This window comes from Malus sylvestris, chromosome 15, assembly GCF_916048215.2.
Source record: "Malus sylvestris chromosome 15, drMalSylv7.2, whole genome shotgun sequence".
NCBI lineage: Eukaryota > Viridiplantae > Streptophyta > Magnoliopsida > Rosales > Rosaceae > Malus > Malus sylvestris.
The window spans coordinates 14,639,887-14,657,637 of NC_062274.1; the positions used below are offsets into that span (position 1 = coordinate 14,639,887).

General features: G+C 35.7%; 2 protein-coding genes across 2 annotated transcripts; both read left to right on the forward strand.

The window, feature by feature from the left end:
• Positions 1–3,725: 3,725 nt before the first annotated feature.
• On the forward strand, positions 3,726–5,564 carry LOC126604856 (protein SODIUM POTASSIUM ROOT DEFECTIVE 2-like). Its single transcript, XM_050272170.1, has 3 exons — positions 3,726–4,735; positions 4,875–4,950; positions 5,177–5,564. Exons 1-3 carry the CDS (start codon positions 4,532–4,534, stop codon positions 5,302–5,304), a joined length of 408 nt encoding a protein of 135 aa, XP_050128127.1. The 5' UTR covers positions 3,726–4,531; the 3' UTR covers positions 5,305–5,564.
• Positions 5,565–13,451: 7,887 nt separating this feature from the next.
• On the forward strand, positions 13,452–15,803 carry LOC126605324 (uncharacterized). Its single transcript, XM_050272691.1, has 2 exons — positions 13,452–13,915; positions 15,544–15,803. Exons 1-2 carry the CDS (start codon positions 13,560–13,562, stop codon positions 15,611–15,613), a joined length of 426 nt encoding a protein of 141 aa, XP_050128648.1. The 5' UTR covers positions 13,452–13,559; the 3' UTR covers positions 15,614–15,803.
• The last annotated feature ends 1,948 nt before the right edge of the window (positions 15,804–17,751 follow it).

The following is a 17,751-nucleotide window of genomic DNA, read 5'->3' on the forward strand; positions in this document are numbered from 1 at the left end:
AAGTGGAAGCCAGATCTCTGGCAACGCAAAGACAGAAACAGAGAGAATGCTGTAGAAAAACACAAGCAAAAGCAAGGACCCCTACTGCAAAAGCAAGGAATAAACATCCCACCAGAGTGATGTGGTTTACTTTCCTTATTTTTAAATGATGTAATCTATTTTTCGTATCTTTCGGAAACATCTGTATAAACCCCATCAAAGGGTAATATGTATAAACCCTATCAGAGGGTAAAAAAAAAAAAAAAAAAAAAACAGGCAAAGCCCAAAATAAATGGACTGGAATGTTGCATGGAGGGCAAAGGCCAATAAGCCCACAATAGCACCAACCCGGTGACTAAAATTACATCCAGTCCTACAAAAATTATTCGGCACCCTGCCGCTACTACCACCAACTAGGTGATCAAAAGTACACCCAGTACTCCAAAAATTATTCGGCAACCCGCCGCTATTACCACCAACTAGGTGATGAAATGTACAACCCGTACTCTAATATCATTTGGCAACTAGTCATTCATGCCACCAACTAGGTGATGAAATGTACAACCCGTACTCTAATATCATTTGGCAACTAGCCATTCATGCCACCAACCAGGTGATGAAATGTATAACCCATACTCTCATTCATGCCACCAACCAGGTGATCAAAAGTACGCCTAGTACTCCAAATTATACATGAGCACTACTCATGTCATTCATACATAGAGATTCATGAGCATCACTCATGACAATCATGCATAAACATTCATGACCATCATTCATGTCAACATTCATGAGCATTACTCATGTTAACATTCATGAGCATCACTCATGACAACATCCATGAGCATCACTCATGACAACATCCATGAGCATCACTCATGTCAATCAACATAAACATTCATGAGCATCACTCATATCAATCAGTTTCAAAAGTTTCATTTACAAAAGCTCTAGCTTCAAAGCTTCACTTGCAAAGCTGCACCTACAAAGCTTCAGTGCAGGGTATACAAATACCGCCTCCGAACAACCGCCACTTCGGCCCATACATGGATTCAATTTGAAGTCTCCAGCCAACAGACTCTATTGACCGAAGACTTGGGGGACTACATTATGTACTATATATTGGGCCTCAACTGGGCCTCATGAAAAATACTTGGGGGACTCTAGCCCATTATTTATGTATTAAGGAGCGAGCCCTTATTTTATAAAAGGGACTCCCTCACCTTCATTAGAGAGCAACTCCACCAGCTGAGCAACCATCTCGCCGCGAGCATCAACTCTAACACATTATTCATGTATTGAGGAGCGAGCCCTTATTCTATAAAAGGGACCCCCTCACCATCATTAGAAGAGTATCGCCGCCAGCTGAGTAACCGCCTCACCACGAGCATCAACTTTTAGCCCATCACTTATGTATTGAGGAGCGAGCCCTTATTCTATAAAAGGGACTCCCTCACCTTCAACGCCACAAGCCGAGCCAACCAAGGCAACACAAGCCACGAGCCGAGCAACCTTACAGCATATGCTACTTCTAGTTGAGCATCATTTCAGATTGAGCACCGCCTCATATCGAGCATCAGTTCAAGACAACATCTAGTTACTTCGGCCCACACATGGACTGAATTTCAAGTCTCCAGCCAAAAGACTCTCTTGACTGAAGACTTGGGGGACTACTGTTTATACCATATTTAGGGCCTCGTATTTAGACCTCGTATAAATACTTGGGGGACTTAAATGTAATTATGTAATAAAGGAATGGGTAAATATGTAATTAGGGGTCCTTATTCTATAAAAGGGCCTCCTCACCCTCACAAAAGGGGGAGGCCAACTCTTAGGCCATATTCTCACCCTCTCAAAGCTCTCACAGAGTTATCTCTCCCTCAGATAAATACATAATCAGTGTGGACGTAGCCCAAACCTTGGGGTGAACCACGATACATCTTGTGTCATTTACATTACTTGCAGATTCACGGTCGGATTTACGTTGTTCCAAGACCTCCGGTTTTGTGCATCAACAATTTCAATTAAAGGTTATGTCCTTCACTTCATGTGGTTGTTATTGGTTATTGGTTTCTTTAGTGTTGATAACGTATTTAATCAGTTTAAGAGCAACACCTTCAAAAATCTAGGTTCATGCATTGCACAATGCACATATTTGAAAATACTTACAAACATGTGTATCCACTATACATCGAGCTCTAGTAAGTGTGGTTTGCCATTGATGTGGGTGCACTAGCAGAAGAATTCTAATATATAACGTCTCAATGCGACACCTCTTACGTAAAAAAATGAATTCACTTACACGTGGGTTTCATCTGGACTCACTTTTGTGTGAGAGGTGCCGCAGCGCAGACCTACGTCCATCATGCTAGAATTTGGCATGTTAGTGGGACAACCTAATAAATCCCACATCATTGCTGTCAAGTCCATCAGCAGAAAATGAAGCTTCGTGTGTATGTATATCTTGTCATATCATTTGCAGTGCGCTCCATCACTCCACGACCAACTCCATGACCAAAAGGTGCACTCCAGTTGGCCACCCAACAAAACCAGGCCATATAAGTGGTGCTGCTCCCCTCTAGTGATCCATAATGCAACATATCACCACATTTTTACTGTTTGCATTTAGCAACAATCATGTGCCCCTCACGTGCCTAACATGTCTTCACTACCATCTTTTTCAAATTTGGTTTCATTTGATCCGTTTTAAAAAACCATTTCACATGGACCAACCTGTGAAGAATAGAATAGAAACCATTCATTTTTTTAAAGAAATTTTTTGAAATTATTCTATTCGTATAATTATTAATGTGAGCTCATGGGGCTCCAATAATGGATGCCCGTCTGTCCCATTTTTCATTGATATTCAAGGCCATGACAAAACTGTCAACATATCTCAATTCTTGTAGTGTTTTTTTTATAAATTATATTATCCATCGTCACAAGCACTTTCGGGTTACTTGAAGGGTTCATCAATCCATGCGGATTTGGTGGTCAATCACACTTCACTTTATCTTAATATTTTGTTAAATGATCAACATACACTTATCTAGATGCAATATACATAGTCACGTTGTTTGTTAGATGCAAAATTGTTCGATAATTCGTTCTGATGCTCCCTAAATATAACTGCTTTTTCTTACTTCAATTGAGCTTTTGCACCTAAATGTTTTTCGTGTTCAAACATGACGAGCAAAGGTGCTGGGAAATGATTTATGTGAAGAAAGTTGAGGTTCCACTATAAAATCAATTGATAATATAGAGAGTAGCTCAACTTCTTATAAGCCCATGCAAAGTCCCATATCCCATCAATGTATGACTCATTCTCAACACGCCCCTCACGTATGGTGAATTTTCAAGCCTAACACATAAACAACACAACAGGGTGACGTAGAACATATGTGGTCGTTTGGCTTCACACGTGGAACAACTTGGCTCTGATATCATGAAGAAAGTTGGGGTTCTATCATAAAACAAATTAGCAATATGAGGAGTAACTCAACCTCTTATAAGCCTATGTGGGACTCATTCTCAACATTATGCACACTCATTTTATTTCTCTAACCAATTGAATTGAACAAATCAAAGCAGAGTAAAGAACCGAAATTAAAGCGGTTTGCAGAAGGTGAAAAATAGTGTGCAGAACTCAATTCCCGTGATGCCTTTCCAAATTAATTCAACTATGTAATATATATGAACATATTCTCTTCCTCTAACTTGGATGTGTACCTATAGTCATCACATGTCATAAAGCGTGGTATGTTTCCAAATTAATTCAACTATGTAATATATATAAACATATTCTCTGCCTCTAACTTGGATGTGTACCTATAGTCATCACATGTCATAAAGCGTGTTATGTTGCTACTTCCTCCATTGGTCACTGTAAAGCTTTTCTTTTGGAGCTTCCCTCTCTCCACCTCTCGATCATATGAAATATTAGGCACATCCTCACCAGCTTTTATTGCATATTGGGTTTCTATCTTTTGAAGGATTGTCACATGAGAGAGAGAGAGAGAGGAATCACTTGCAGCTTCATCTCAAATGAACTTTTGAACTTTCTCATTCATCAGTTGTATTTTGAAGAATTTAGGAGTCTCTGATCACATGACAAAATCTAGTTGGGGTTTTGTTCTTTGGTCTAAGAATTGGTTTACAGTTTAAAAAGTTGCTGCTTTTTTTTTATTTCTTTCTGGGTTTTCGGATCCCCTTCTACATTTTTTTGACCAGCTGAGTTTTATAAATTATAAACTATTGGGGTCTTGTTCCCTTTCCTCCTTCATGGCTTCATTGGTTCTGCTCAACTTTTGCCTTCCCCAATGAATATTTGACCTTTAGCGCTTCTCACTCTCCCTCCCTCTCTCTCTCTCTCTATCCCCCACACTATTATAATGTTCACACTAGTCTGCACTGGCTTACAACACTGAGGCAGTTTGGTTAGTTAACTGGACTGGGAGGGACGGATCGGCTGTAGAGATTTCTTGTGTTTGGAAATTCTGTTTGGCTTTAGATTTGTGTCCGTTTGGCTACGAAGTTTGTTCTGGTTGTTGCAATGGGGAAGCTAAGTATGGGCAGGGTGCTGGACAGGTTTTGTATTTCTTCAACTGGCTCTGGTTCTTGTTTCTGCATGAACTGGTCGGAAAATCTTGACGAGTTCGAAAGCAGTCCGTTGGTAACCGGCGAAAAGGATCAGTTTCTAAAACTGAAGGATGTTGTCGCCGGAAAACAGACGTTGGCCTTTCAGTTGAAGCCCAAGGTATTATTCTCTCGTTTCATTTCTCTCTGTTGGCCTCGTTTGGCGGCTAATATTAGAATGGATTGGATAACTCTCAGTAGATTCAATGTTTGTTCGAAGATGAATGATTGATTTCCTGTTGGCGAAAAACCTTATGCAGATGGTAATGCTAAGGGTTTCCATGCACTGCAATGGCTGTGCCAAAAAAGTTGAGAAACATATCTCAAAGATAGAAGGTATGTCGAACTTTTAAATACGAATTGAAGACAAGTCAGAATTTGATACACACATATATACACTTACGTATATTTTTTCTGGGCTGGTGTGTGAATTTTTGTATTTTTTACAAGATCTTGCATGTTTGTATTTAAAAAATAATAATTATCATCTTCCTCACGATGCTTTGTTTTTGTCAAACCTCACAATGATTCTGTAATTGTTTTTGCGTCACGAATAAAACAGGCGTGACGTCGTACAAAGTAGATTTGGAGAGCAAGATGGTGGTTGTGATCGGAGACGTTCTTCCTTTCGAAGTGCTAGAGAGCATTTCCAAGGTTAAAAATGCAGAGATCTGGAACTCCACATGCTGAGATGATGAAATATATATATATATATATGTGTGTGTGTGTGTGTGTGTGTCCATTGTCATAATGTACACTATGATACACAATTTTAATTTCGGTGTATGTGCCCTATATATGCAATTGCAATCTCTTGTCGAACCATCGGTTGATATTTTAATTGTAAGATCACACTGTATATTATATGTGCTCTATATTATTTGCGTCAGAGTAATTTGGGTTTGAGAATGTTATGTCGGAAATGAAAGTCTTGTATTAGGTATTTAGAAGATGTTGGTCTTTTTATTTATTGTCAATTAATTTTAGGTTAACATGATATTACATACCAAACGACGGCATATATACTCTCACATCATTTGATTTGACTAATAATATAAATTTGGGCCTCTCTACCTATTGTGAATTGGTTTTCGGTTTTCAATGTTGGGCCTTTACTGAACGTAACCCAAAGGAAAAAGTTCTCTTTGAGGTCTTAGTACAAAAGCCCAATTAATTCTAACCCCATCCTAACTTGATATAACAAAAGGCAAAAAGGATGTCGTTTTTCTCTAAAGCCCTTACTATTGAAAGGAGAAGTAATGCTAGAGCGACTACATATTTATACTACATAGATGTATCATCTCATGTGACGAGTAATGAATACAATTAACATTTAATGAAATAAATACATTAATTGGCGTGACATTTATATATTATTATCACATTAGATAATATACAAGTGTAATACAAAAAAAATGGTACATAAATTAATATAAATTCATAATTCTTTCAAAAGTTGTTGCCAAAATTTAATTGCATTAAATTCAGGGGACCTTAAGTATGTTTCATGCTTATGATTATTCCTACAATACTTGGGATTGAGTCTTCTGCAAGGTATTTTATGATATATACATTTATCCATGCCTAGTGTGTTAAATTTTGAAGTTTTTGATAGTTTATGTTTAGAAAACTTTAACGAAAAACTTCTAATTCTGTTCACTTTAATGAAAAATCACATTTTTATTCTAAAAAATCAATCATAATACTATTCACTTTGATATAATATGCTTATGTCTTTTTTATTTCTACCAGAGTGGCTGATGATGCCATAAACCATTTTTCACTAATATGGGTTAGTGAGGGCGCGCCAACCATTTTTCACTATTTGATAGTTTGTCCTTCTACCTTACGAATGCAGAAGTTCTCCAAGAACGGGGCTGGTATAGTGCATAATCCCTCCAACAACAAATCTTTGTGCTGCAGCTGGAATACTGATGCGACCAAAACCTCCTTGAACGTTAGCAGCTACTATTTACTAAGAGTAGCTCCAGCGGGAGCTTCTGCTTGAGGGACAGGCTGCGGAACAGGACCGAATAGGCCGGGGGATGAGGTTCAGCCTATGCGAGCCCGAGGGACAGGCCCGGCAGCGATTGCCAGCGATTCCCGAAGCCGGCGTCGTGACTTCCTCGAAGATGGTTGTCGGAGAAGATGCAGAAGATGCATAATTGAAGAAGAAGTTTTCCGATAAACAAACAAAGAAGAAAGAAGGAAGTGAGAAGAAGATGAATAATTGAAGAAGAAGCAGAACCAGATCTGCAGAGAAGAAGGAAATCTGTAGAGAAAAGGAAGGAGGAATATATAATATTAATATAATTAATAATATAATATTAATTTATACAAAGTAAATAATATAATATTAATTATAAATAAAATAATAATTATATTTTATTAACAATTGCCAGAACTATTCAATGCAAGGATGGATATGTAAAAGACAATTGTCACGGCAATTACTGTTCATTAAGGGCAGTTGCTGTTCATTTAGTGGATTAAATAGTGAATAGTTTGGGGGAAGGGCTTCTACGCTGGAGTTGCTCTAATAGGATGCCAACTAGGCATAGCACCATAATACGCGACGTAGCAATCTTACAACCACATATCAGTTTGATTGGATGATAAGGGTTTGATACATGGTCTCTACAATTTGTAAACTAAATTGACTTGTTATAGCAAGCAAATTGTGTATTATGATACATGTTCTCTGCAATTTGTGCTTGTTTCTTCTTCCTGATCTTTTCCTGCCTCTTTCCCTTTCCCCTTTACTCTCGGACTCAGTCGTTTCTCAAGTTTAGCCGCCAAAATAAAATCTTTACTAGATTAATTACGTTTTGGGTTAATTACACTAATATCTCCTGAAGTTTATCATATTTTCACAAAATTTTCTCACGTTTAAGAAATTACACTAACACCCCTTGACGTTTTGGTTTACTTTCACATCACCCCTTAAATGACAAATTTAACCTTTTAATTAATTACTAAAAATAAAAAATCTTTGTGAATAAAGAAATAAAGTCAAACTAAAAAAATAACATTAAACATTATAATAAAACAAAACAAATCCTATACAGCATCATAAAATTTAATTAAAAAAACAGATGAGAAAATCCTGTACGAACTGAACTCTCATATCTAGCATATTGAAAAGCTATTGGAAATTTGGAACACGACCTATTTTTTAATCAGGAGAAACTAGTTTTTATAGAGATGCAGTTTTGCAGGCTGGTACAATTTTGGGAGGGTTCCAAGGTACAATAATACACGATGTTCTGTTTCTAATATTATTTTTTTGGGTGTTTTATTCTATTTTTATGAGATCTTTTTTTTTTGGATACTAATCTCAATTTTTTTTGGTTTTGTGTAACAGTCGCTTCAGAAATTGAAAATCATTAATCTCAGTTATTCCTATAGCCTAAGATAATCTCTTCAAATGCTCCGAATCTTGAAGAATTGATATTGAAATACTGTTTTAATTTGTCCAAGATTCACCCCTCCATTGATCATCTTAAAAGACTTTATTTGGTGAACGTTGAGGGATGTCTCTCAAGCAAGCTTCTCTTCCAATGGATTTCTATAAGTCCAAATCTGTTGAGATTCTTATACTTTCCCTCTGTTCATCATTCAGTGAACTGCATGAGGATTTAGGGAAGATGGTATCATTGAGAATTCTTGAAGCAAATTGTACAGCCATTAATAAATCATTTCACATATATGAATCATATGATGCCCATTACATTTGGCAGTAGTGGGGGAGCCACATGGAGACCAAGATGGGCACGGGCCTATCCTGAAATATTAGTTTATATACTTTATCTGTTGGTTTGGTAACTAAAGAATATGCGGCTTGGTAGTTGAAGGGGTATTTTTATTCTTGCACGTCAGGGGTTCGAAACTTGCTGGTGAATTTCCTCCAAGTTCTTTATTAGCAATTTTTTTTTGGTTAGTTGATATGGAAGAAGGTTAATTTATGTTGAAGAAAAATCTCATAATAATAGTATTGAGCCATGATTTTAAAATTTGGTTTGAAATTAATGTTAACTTTGTTGTTGTTGTATTTAAAGGACCTTCCTAGTCTAAATTCCTGGCTCCGCCACTGTTTGGCAGGGACAACTATCAAACGATAAGCTCAATTTGCAAAGCGGGAATAAAGTAGATGTAATTGTTGAAGTGTCAGAAGACATAATGGCTCGTTTGTATGTGATTTTAAAATCACTTAAAGCGCTTTTGGTGAAAATGCTTTTGAAACCAATCTTTAGTAAAAATCCAAATGTATCATGAAAAAGCACTTTAAGTGCTTCCTGCAATAAACACATATCTGGTGCTTCTTTCAGAAAGCACTTAAAGTGTTTTTGGAACTCAAAATCAATTTCACCAAAATCACTTTCAGTCATTTTAAAAACACATCCAAACGAGCCCTAAATTGTCCCATGACAATGAGAATCAGGAGAATATGGGTTAATCTAAGGGATTTTCTAACTTTAATCCTTGAAGAAGATTGAAATTTAAAATAAACCTGGTGTTAGATTACATATTGATTATAGTCCCTTAATGTGTCCTTAATTCAAAATAATTAATGTGTATTTTATTCAGCGTCTCCCTTTAAATATTTAAAGTTATTAATATACACATTTTAATATATTTTTTTACCAAACCAAAGTTTTTTTTTTTAATTTATTAAGTTTATTTAACATTCTTCAAACTTGAAAAAATCAATTAATGTACCAAAATGTATGTACCGAAATGTATTATATTGAATTAATGTATTTAAATGTTAGTACCGAAATGTATTATATTAAACTAATGTACCTAAATGTGTGTACTGAAATGTATGTACCCAAATGTATGTACTAAAATGTATTATATTAAACTAATGTACCGAAATGTATTATAATGTACCTAAATGTTTGTATCGAAATTTATGTACTGAAATGTGTGTACCTAAATGTATACACCGAAATGTATTATAATGAATTTAATGGACCTAAATGAAGAAGACAAAATATATCGAAATATATTGTAAAATAAAAATTTGTTTATCTAAATGTTTACAACAAAATATATTACGATGAATTAAATGAAAATTACAATTATAATGAAATAAAATTAATACATTAAAATTAAGAAGAAAAAGAGAAATAATTAAAACATAAAAAATATAATTAATAAATGAGGTGATTAATGTATCAAGGGACTAAAATTAGATTTTGATCTAAAAATCATTTTTGCCAAGGATAAAAATGAAGTTTTTCACTTTCCTAGTTCAATTATGAAAACAAGTCTATATTTCATATTTTTTTTCTTCAGATTTTATGATTTTTTTCAATAAGTTGTTTTGAATTTTGAAGATATATTGCTTCTAGAAACATTTTCAACATCAATCTATATAAGACATTCACCTGAATATTTGAGAAATGCTACACGAATTCGCATAAATACTTGCAGTGCTTTTCACCACATATTCCAGGAACTAAATTTTAAGGTTAGAAAATCAATGATAGCCTCAAAGGATGCCTGGCATTAATCTGAGCACTGTTTCTATGTACATATATGTATGATATTAAGTATTAATCTGATCCAGTTTACCTCCTTAATAGAGTTCAAATTATGCTTTATCGTTCACCATTCCTCTGCACATTATATCTCTCTCAACATTGCACACACGAGAAAGTATAAGAGTCTCAACATATTTCGACTCGTAGAAATCCCTTGGAAGAGAAGTAAGCAAGTTCCATTGAATTTCGGACAAACTCTCACAGCTTTCCAATATCAATTCTACAAGATTTGGGAGTTGTGAAAGGTCTGGTGATTTTTTTTAGAAAAAAAAGAAAACTGAGATCAATGATTTTCAACTTCTGAAAGTACTGATACACAAACTGAAAGAAAATGGAAATTAATATCCAAAAGGAAGATATCATAAAAAGCAAAAATAAAAAGAAACCCAAATATAATATTAGAAGCATAACACCATGGGTTGTTCTAACTTGGAACCCTTGCAAACTTGTACCAGATTGCTTGACTGCGTATCTATAGCAACTAGTTTATTTCTGGTTTAAAAAGACATCTGGTATGAACTTTAAAGGGCATGCATGCCAGCACAACCGTATTAACTTTCTAGGAATTAGATGTTTGTATTTTTCATTGAGTTGTACGGTTTAGTAGTTCCTTTTCACTTGTAAGGATTGCATTTCTTGCATTACGGCATTCCTTATTTTCTTATTCTCAAGAATGACCATATTTTCTATTCGTCTCCTTCCTAAGTAACCCATGACTCCGCCTCGTTCTAATCCTTGGCTCCCAAGAAAACTTATAATAATAATGAACTAATTATCCAACACAATTATCACATGGCACGTCTTGAATTCGATTCCTAGTGCTAGTGAATCATACGATGGGGACCAAGAAAAACTGAAATGCTTTTGTGAATTTTCCTGGCCTTCGAAATGATCGATTAGCGTGGCAAGCCACCAGCTGGTCCCTTTTAAAAAAAAATAAATTATGAAATGACAAGCCCAATTTGCAAGGAAAATATGCATGAATTGGAATTTTGGATTGTGTCGTGCTGGTTATGAAAAGAGGCAAATTCAATGAGAGCAGAAAACCGTAATGAACAATGAGAGGAGGTATTTAAATTAATTAGCAGCCTAACAATTAACTAATATGTTCCCAGGTGCCTAACACCACTCGTCTTCTTAGCAGGTTTGGGGCATTTAGATTTGAGGCCTAAATAAGATCTCTTTACAGTTGTAAATGTCAAATTATTCTTTACAATTGAAACCATTTTGGCTAGAACCAATTAGAAATTTGGAGTTTTGAATTAGTGAGCATTTAGGAGGAGTGCCAGGTGGCCAGACATGTAAGGTCGTCTAATAAAAAGTTATCACATTGTCAAGAGTGAAGCCACCTGACTACAAAGTGGGACGCATACATGATGGTGACCATATTAACCAGAGTGGTTGCGCTATATCTTGAATTAATGTATATTCAATAAGAGCGGCATATAGTTAGACTTGTAGAGTTGTTTAATAAAAACATGTCAAGTTATCAAGAGTGAGGTCGAATTAACCAACAAAAACAAGTATTAGTGGGTGAGAGTGGAGCTAGAGGTGGGGCCCTCTTCCCTACCGAAGTTTTTCCCTTTTACAAGAGATTCGTGTCACCATTAAATAAGAGATTGTCAACTTTTCTAAGCTTGTCAATTATGTTTCTATTATTTATGATTATGATTTCCTTTGAGTACTAAAATTAAAATATTTATCAATATTAGACTCATATTAAAGATCTTATTAAAATAAATTCAATGATATAATTTCTATGCATAGTAAGCAATAAAAATATGAGCACCACACAATTAAAAATATGCACAATCTAATTTTGTAAAAAGTATGACTCTTAATGTTATTGAACCCACACTAGTGTAGATTTAGTCTAATATCAAACTTAGATTGTTTGATTCTTATATGTAGGTATCACACTCACGCAAACTAATGTTGAAGATCGCTTTGTTATGATTATTATAATATTTATATTTTTACAAAGGGATTAGTCTAAATTAAATTTATCAAAATTAAGAAAAAGATTCGGTTTTTTGTGTATCTGAATATGAGGAGTAAATTCGATTTTTTGTCTTCATCAGAGAATATGATTTTCTTTTAACTTAATAACATGTCCTTATTTCTTCCTCAGCATTATCACATTTCTTTTCCCGCACATTTCTTTTTGAGTAACGGAGACTGAGGACCGAGTAAGAGAGAAGAAGGAATGTCTAATTGGCAGAAATTATTTTTTTCACACATTTCTTTTGCATGAGTGAACGGTCCAGATTTAACTAATTTATTTTCTTGTCAAACGATATATTTTGTTAGATTAGTCACCAACAGGGTTCGAATCCCCAAAGGGAAATGTCCTTCCCTTTTTGGCCGGTTGTGGGCAAGGAGGGATTCAAACCCCTGACACCGTGGTTCGTAGCCACGTGCTCTAATCATCTGAGCTCTTTTCGGTTTACACAATTGAGTTTTTTTTGTACATGCGTTTGTAATTCTTCGATTCTTCGAGTCCTGTCTTCTATTAATAACTTGGGGAATCCCACACCGTCATTTAAAAGCTCACCACCTTACTATAGTAAAAGGTTACTTGCCCAAATTTAACTAATTGAGTTTTGGTTAAATCTCACCGTTCACACAAAAAAAAAAAAAAAAAAATACCGTGGGCAAAAGTCATATAATATGATTCTAGGATTGGACTTGGCCCCGCTTAGGCCTATTATGATTATATTAGAAACGAATTCGGCCCAATTTTAATTAAAAAGGCAGCGCAACGAGTGGGATATCAGTGCGGTGGACCTCAATATGGTATTGTGTTTGCCGTGTCAAATTCATTTAAAAAATATATTTTATTTCAATAAATAATTGAATAAACAACATCATATTAAATTACGTCATTAAATTGGTATCTACATATCTTAATCCTAAATCCTACAAATCTAAAGGACCATATAACTATCGTTTAGGTTAACGGGTTGTAATGGGTTACTAACTTACAAACATGTTGTTAATACGTACTACGATTTGCTGATATTCCTCTTTACTTAAAAAGTTAAAGGTGATAGGTTTTATGTTCGAATCTTGTGAATGGTGAATTCGATACCAAATTAGGTTGCTCATTTTGTGACTTAACTGAACCCCTCCTCTTCGTTGTGTAAAAATATCAATGAATTAAAAAAAAATCTGTTAACAAGTGATCCGATTAATTAATACGTTAATTCAAAATTTATTATTTTTTTATCATTTCGTGTCGAGTCGTTAAAAATTGCTTGGTCTCGGTATCATAGCCAACAGATACAAAAGAGAGCGAATATTCGCAGCTCTTTCTTCTCACTTCTGAAAAATATCTACAAAATTATTAACCGAAAAACCAGAAAAAAAGAAAAAGCAAAAAATTGAAAAACCGCCATGGCAAAATCTCTCTTCGTCTGCATCTCTCTCCTCCTCCTCCTCCGCCTCACCTCCCAAACCACTGACCCGAGCACCCCGAACCGAAACTCAATTTCAAGCCCATCTCCGGCCCACACCGAGCTCACCAACTACGGCTTCCCAATTGGCCTCCTCCCCACCGCCGTCAAGAACTACACCATCAACCGCACCACCGGCGACTTCATCGTCGACCTCGGCGGCGCGTGCAAGGTAACCCTCCCTCCTGACAACTACCTGGCCACCTACTCGAAGAAAATCACCGGAAAGATCGTCGAGGGCAAAATCGCTGAGATCAACGGCATCAGCGTCCGGGCCGCCACTCCTCTTCTTAGCAGGTTTTAATTTAATTTAATTCATTTTTTTTTTCAGATTTTTAACTGGTTAATTTGGGAGCAGGGGTTTTGAATTTGTGATTTGTATATGCATGGATTGCGATTGGGGTATGTAGCTATCAGCTGGAATGCTTTTTGAATGTGTGGTTGTTGAATTGAAAGCTATTTGTTCAGATTTTGATGACTGGCCCATGAATTTTGAGTTCTGCTTTAATCTCTATAAACTAAAGGAATCGAATTTATGCTAATATTTACGGACGCGCTGTGAATGTGATATTCTCTTTAGCTTGAATAGTTGCTGAACCAATCCCAAAACTCGATTGTTCTTAAGAATTCTGAAAGGGGAATACTTGTTAAATGTATCTCTTTCGTGACAACGTGTTGACGTTTTAACCACTGAATCTTTAAAGAATGTCCCAACATTTTGCATTGAGGTGACCCAAAATTCTCAAATTCTAAAGCTAATTCGCAACGTTGCTCGATTGTTAATAGTTTTAAGTTGTAGTGTACCATAAGATTAATCTGAGGGCTCATATGAAAAAGGGCCTCACACGTCCTCAAAATGAGGACCTTAGGAGAGCAGTTCTGAATATGAGCTGGGCTCTTATCTAGTTCTGGTGGTTTTGGAATTGTAAAATAATCAAATCATTTGTTATCAGTCTTGTATCTGAATAATGAAATTATGCCAATTATGCATAGGAGAAAATTCCATTTTGTGGGATTTTTAGAATTCGAGCACTATATTGTATGAGTTTCTTAGTGTGCCGTTGAAATAATTTGATATCAAGTCATTAGCTCTCAGTATTTGTCATTTGGGTTTATCTGGCCATTACTTTTTGGTATTTTTGGAAAATGCCATGGGATGGCATATATGGTAAATGGAAATATACCTTGGTTTAAGCCTTATGGACCTTACAGTCAAGATGCTTGCGGATTTCATTTCCAACAATGACGATGAATGTAGAAAAATATGTGGCTGCATACTAGATTACTAGGGAATCAGGTTACCTTTTAATGAAAATACATTAGCAACAACGATGGCTCACAAGATATATCATTTTCGTTGTGCAAACATGAATGCCAAGTTGTTACTTGTTGGTGCTCTGGTTGGTTACACTTTCGGTGCGGACCAAATCCTTTATACAAAACCTTTGAAGGGTTGTGTGTTTTTGTCATAGCTGTAGGCCCAAGATTCTTGTTGGTATGGAGCTGATTGCGAACTGCGAATTTGCATCTAGGCATGCTAGACTAATTGTTGTTGGAGAACATTTGAACTTTAGAATCTTGGCTTTGTTTGGTTTGGCCTTGTGAATGCAAGTCCGTGTCCGGTTAAGATGCTAATTCTTGAAGACCTTTTGATTGGTGCATATATGAAATACATGCATCAGATCTGTTTAGTTTGCTTTTCCTGAAAGCCATCTTTGTGATGACAGAGATTTTAGGTATCCTTTTGATTCTTTGCTTTTTACCTATTGAGCAGTTAATCACCAATATCTTGGCTCAAATCTTTAAAGTAGTTGACCTCAGAAATGGTGGAACTTTTGCAAATACCGCACTTTTTAACAGTTTCACATTTGTTGTTCGTAAATTGATGTCAAACTTTCTTTTTGTTCGTTATTCCCACTTTGCAGGGTCTCTAGTTGCGATGCCTCTCATATGCGACGACGCCCAGTTGCCGACTCGAAGACCGATGCTACTTAAGCAAATCAAATTAGGTATTAAGACATTTGTTTGATCCGAACAATGAAAGGGGCAATAAGTGATCCTTCTGTCTTGTATGTATACAAGTACTATTATAATATATGCCACGGCCTGCAGTGTTGTTACTTTCTTTCGGTTTGACTAAGAATTGTAAGATGGTTAGAAATATTAATATATTTATCTTTTAACATTGGTTTGACTGTCTAATTATTTGTTTATTGCCTTATGGCTTTGAGGAATAAGCATGATTAGTATTTTAATAAGATTCTTAGTGCTTGCACATAATCTAATCATCCACCTTGAAAATGATTTAACTGCTGTGATTGCACTTGGGGGTCACAAGTACGAATATTTTCATGTCGTTCCAACGATGGAGACTTAAGGTACCGTTTGATTCGCAGACGGGACGGAACAGGACGGAGCAGATGATGTAATTATTGAAAAAGATAGGGAGAAATTTTGTCATAAAATGTTATAAATTTTTGTTCCACGGATGTGGAACGGGACGTTCTAGGGGGAAGAGGTGGAACGAAAAATCAGTCAAGTTTCGCTCCATAGGACAACTCGTTCCACAGTTTTTAGGTGCACCAAACATGGGACGGAACGGCTCGTTCCGTTCCGTCCCGTCCCGTCCCGTCTTACGTACCAAACGGTACCTAAGTGTACTGAATACACACTGGTATCGTGACGTCTGAATAATACAATGTCACATGGGGAGATACTTGCAAAGCATTGTAACCTTCTCTTGAACCTTCTAATTTTACCTTCTCGGCTTCTCTTACTCATCCTGTAATGCTGTTTGATGATTGGAACTTTTTACTTTATAGATAATGATTTAAAAATTAATTCTGTGAAAACATCAATCAAATTAGAAATCACCTCAAATTGTTAAGGGCTTGTTTGGTATCTTATTTGAATATTTTTATAATTTCTTAAGAATTTTTCTTGAAAACAATTTTCTTTAAGACTAAAAAATTTGTTTGGTATGCGATTTAAAATTTTTAAATCTTACAAATAAAACTTAACAAAAAGATCTATAAAAAGGGGGTCGAGAGAGAGAGGAGAGAGGAGGAAATAAAGTAAGAGATGATTGGAGGAAAGAGAAGAAATGAGAAGATCGGAGGAGATAGAGAAGAAGATGAGTGAGAGAAAGAACCGAGAGAATGAAGAGAGCGGATTGAAGGAGAGACGAAAAAGGTAAAAAAAACAAGAGAAGGGGGAGAGAGAAAGAATAAAAGAGAGATAGATTTGGAGTGAGAGGGGAGGAGGGAGAGAAAAGAAATGAGTGAGTTTAAGTTTAAAAACTCTAAAAACTCATTTTTTGTGTTTTTAGATAATAGACTATATTTTTTAGTTAGTCTTGAGTTTAGTTTTTGAAAATAATCTTACCAAACAAGTTTTTAAGGCCTAAAATTTAAAAATTGTTTTTGAGTTTAAAAAGTTAAATTCAAGTAGAGTACCAAACACGCTTTAAAATTTTACTGTTTTCAAGTAAGAAACATGATTTTTAAATGGCCATTTTGTACGATTGACCAAGAACGCTAGAGTTGCGATTTACTTGTTACATGTAAAGTGAGTTGGGGAAAATTACAAGCAACTTTATCAAAGTTTTGGTGGGTGAAATCCTTAAATAGCTTTCTACTTTGGGTGAGGTTTAATATGCGTAAATGCCATCCATACTCTTCACTTAAAGGCAATCGTCCTTGTTTTCTGAGAATGCCTTGTGATTACTGTCGTTATGTAAGCCCTCAATCACTTTGCAGCCGTTCCCAGCAGCACAAGCAAAGCAACTAATTGTTTTCGGAATCATCATTCCAAAGGCCACAAGACATGACTTCTGGCCGGCCATTCAATTTTGGTCCTACTGCAAATAATTACTCTTGGTCATGCTAGGTAGAATCCATGCGACCGGAAAAATTTACATCGTACTTTCTACAACGTTACATGTTGGATAAAATTAGGAATGTGACCCGTCGTTTATTGAATATTCTCACAAAATCATGAGAGCCTTTTGTATTTTTTTATTTAACTCAACACTTATTCTATCTGTGTGATGACTACTCTATACCAGTCTTATTGAAGTTTATCTCGACCAAAATATTGTTTGAATTTCCATGTAACTGACGAATAAAACACAT

What these genes read in the sequence shown, in the direction of transcription:
- LOC126605324 (XM_050272691.1), top strand. Translation starts at nt 13,560, where the DNA reads ATGGCAAAATCTCTCTTCGTCTGCATCTCTCTCCTCCTCCTCCTCCGC. An exon ending in GCCACTCCTCTTCTTAGCAG is followed by an intron (nt 13,916 to 15,543) that starts GTTTTAATTTAA and finishes CCCACTTTGCAG; the next exon opens with GGTCTCTAGTTGCGATGCCT.
- LOC126604856 (XM_050272170.1), top strand. Translation starts at nt 4,532, where the DNA reads ATGGGGAAGCTAAGTATGGGCAGGGTGCTGGACAGGTTTTGTATTTCT. An exon ending in CCTTTCAGTTGAAGCCCAAG is followed by an intron (nt 4,736 to 4,874) that starts GTATTATTCTCT and finishes AACCTTATGCAG; the next exon opens with ATGGTAATGCTAAGGGTTTC. An exon ending in ACATATCTCAAAGATAGAAG is followed by an intron (nt 4,951 to 5,176) that starts GTATGTCGAACT and finishes CGAATAAAACAG; the next exon opens with GCGTGACGTCGTACAAAGTA.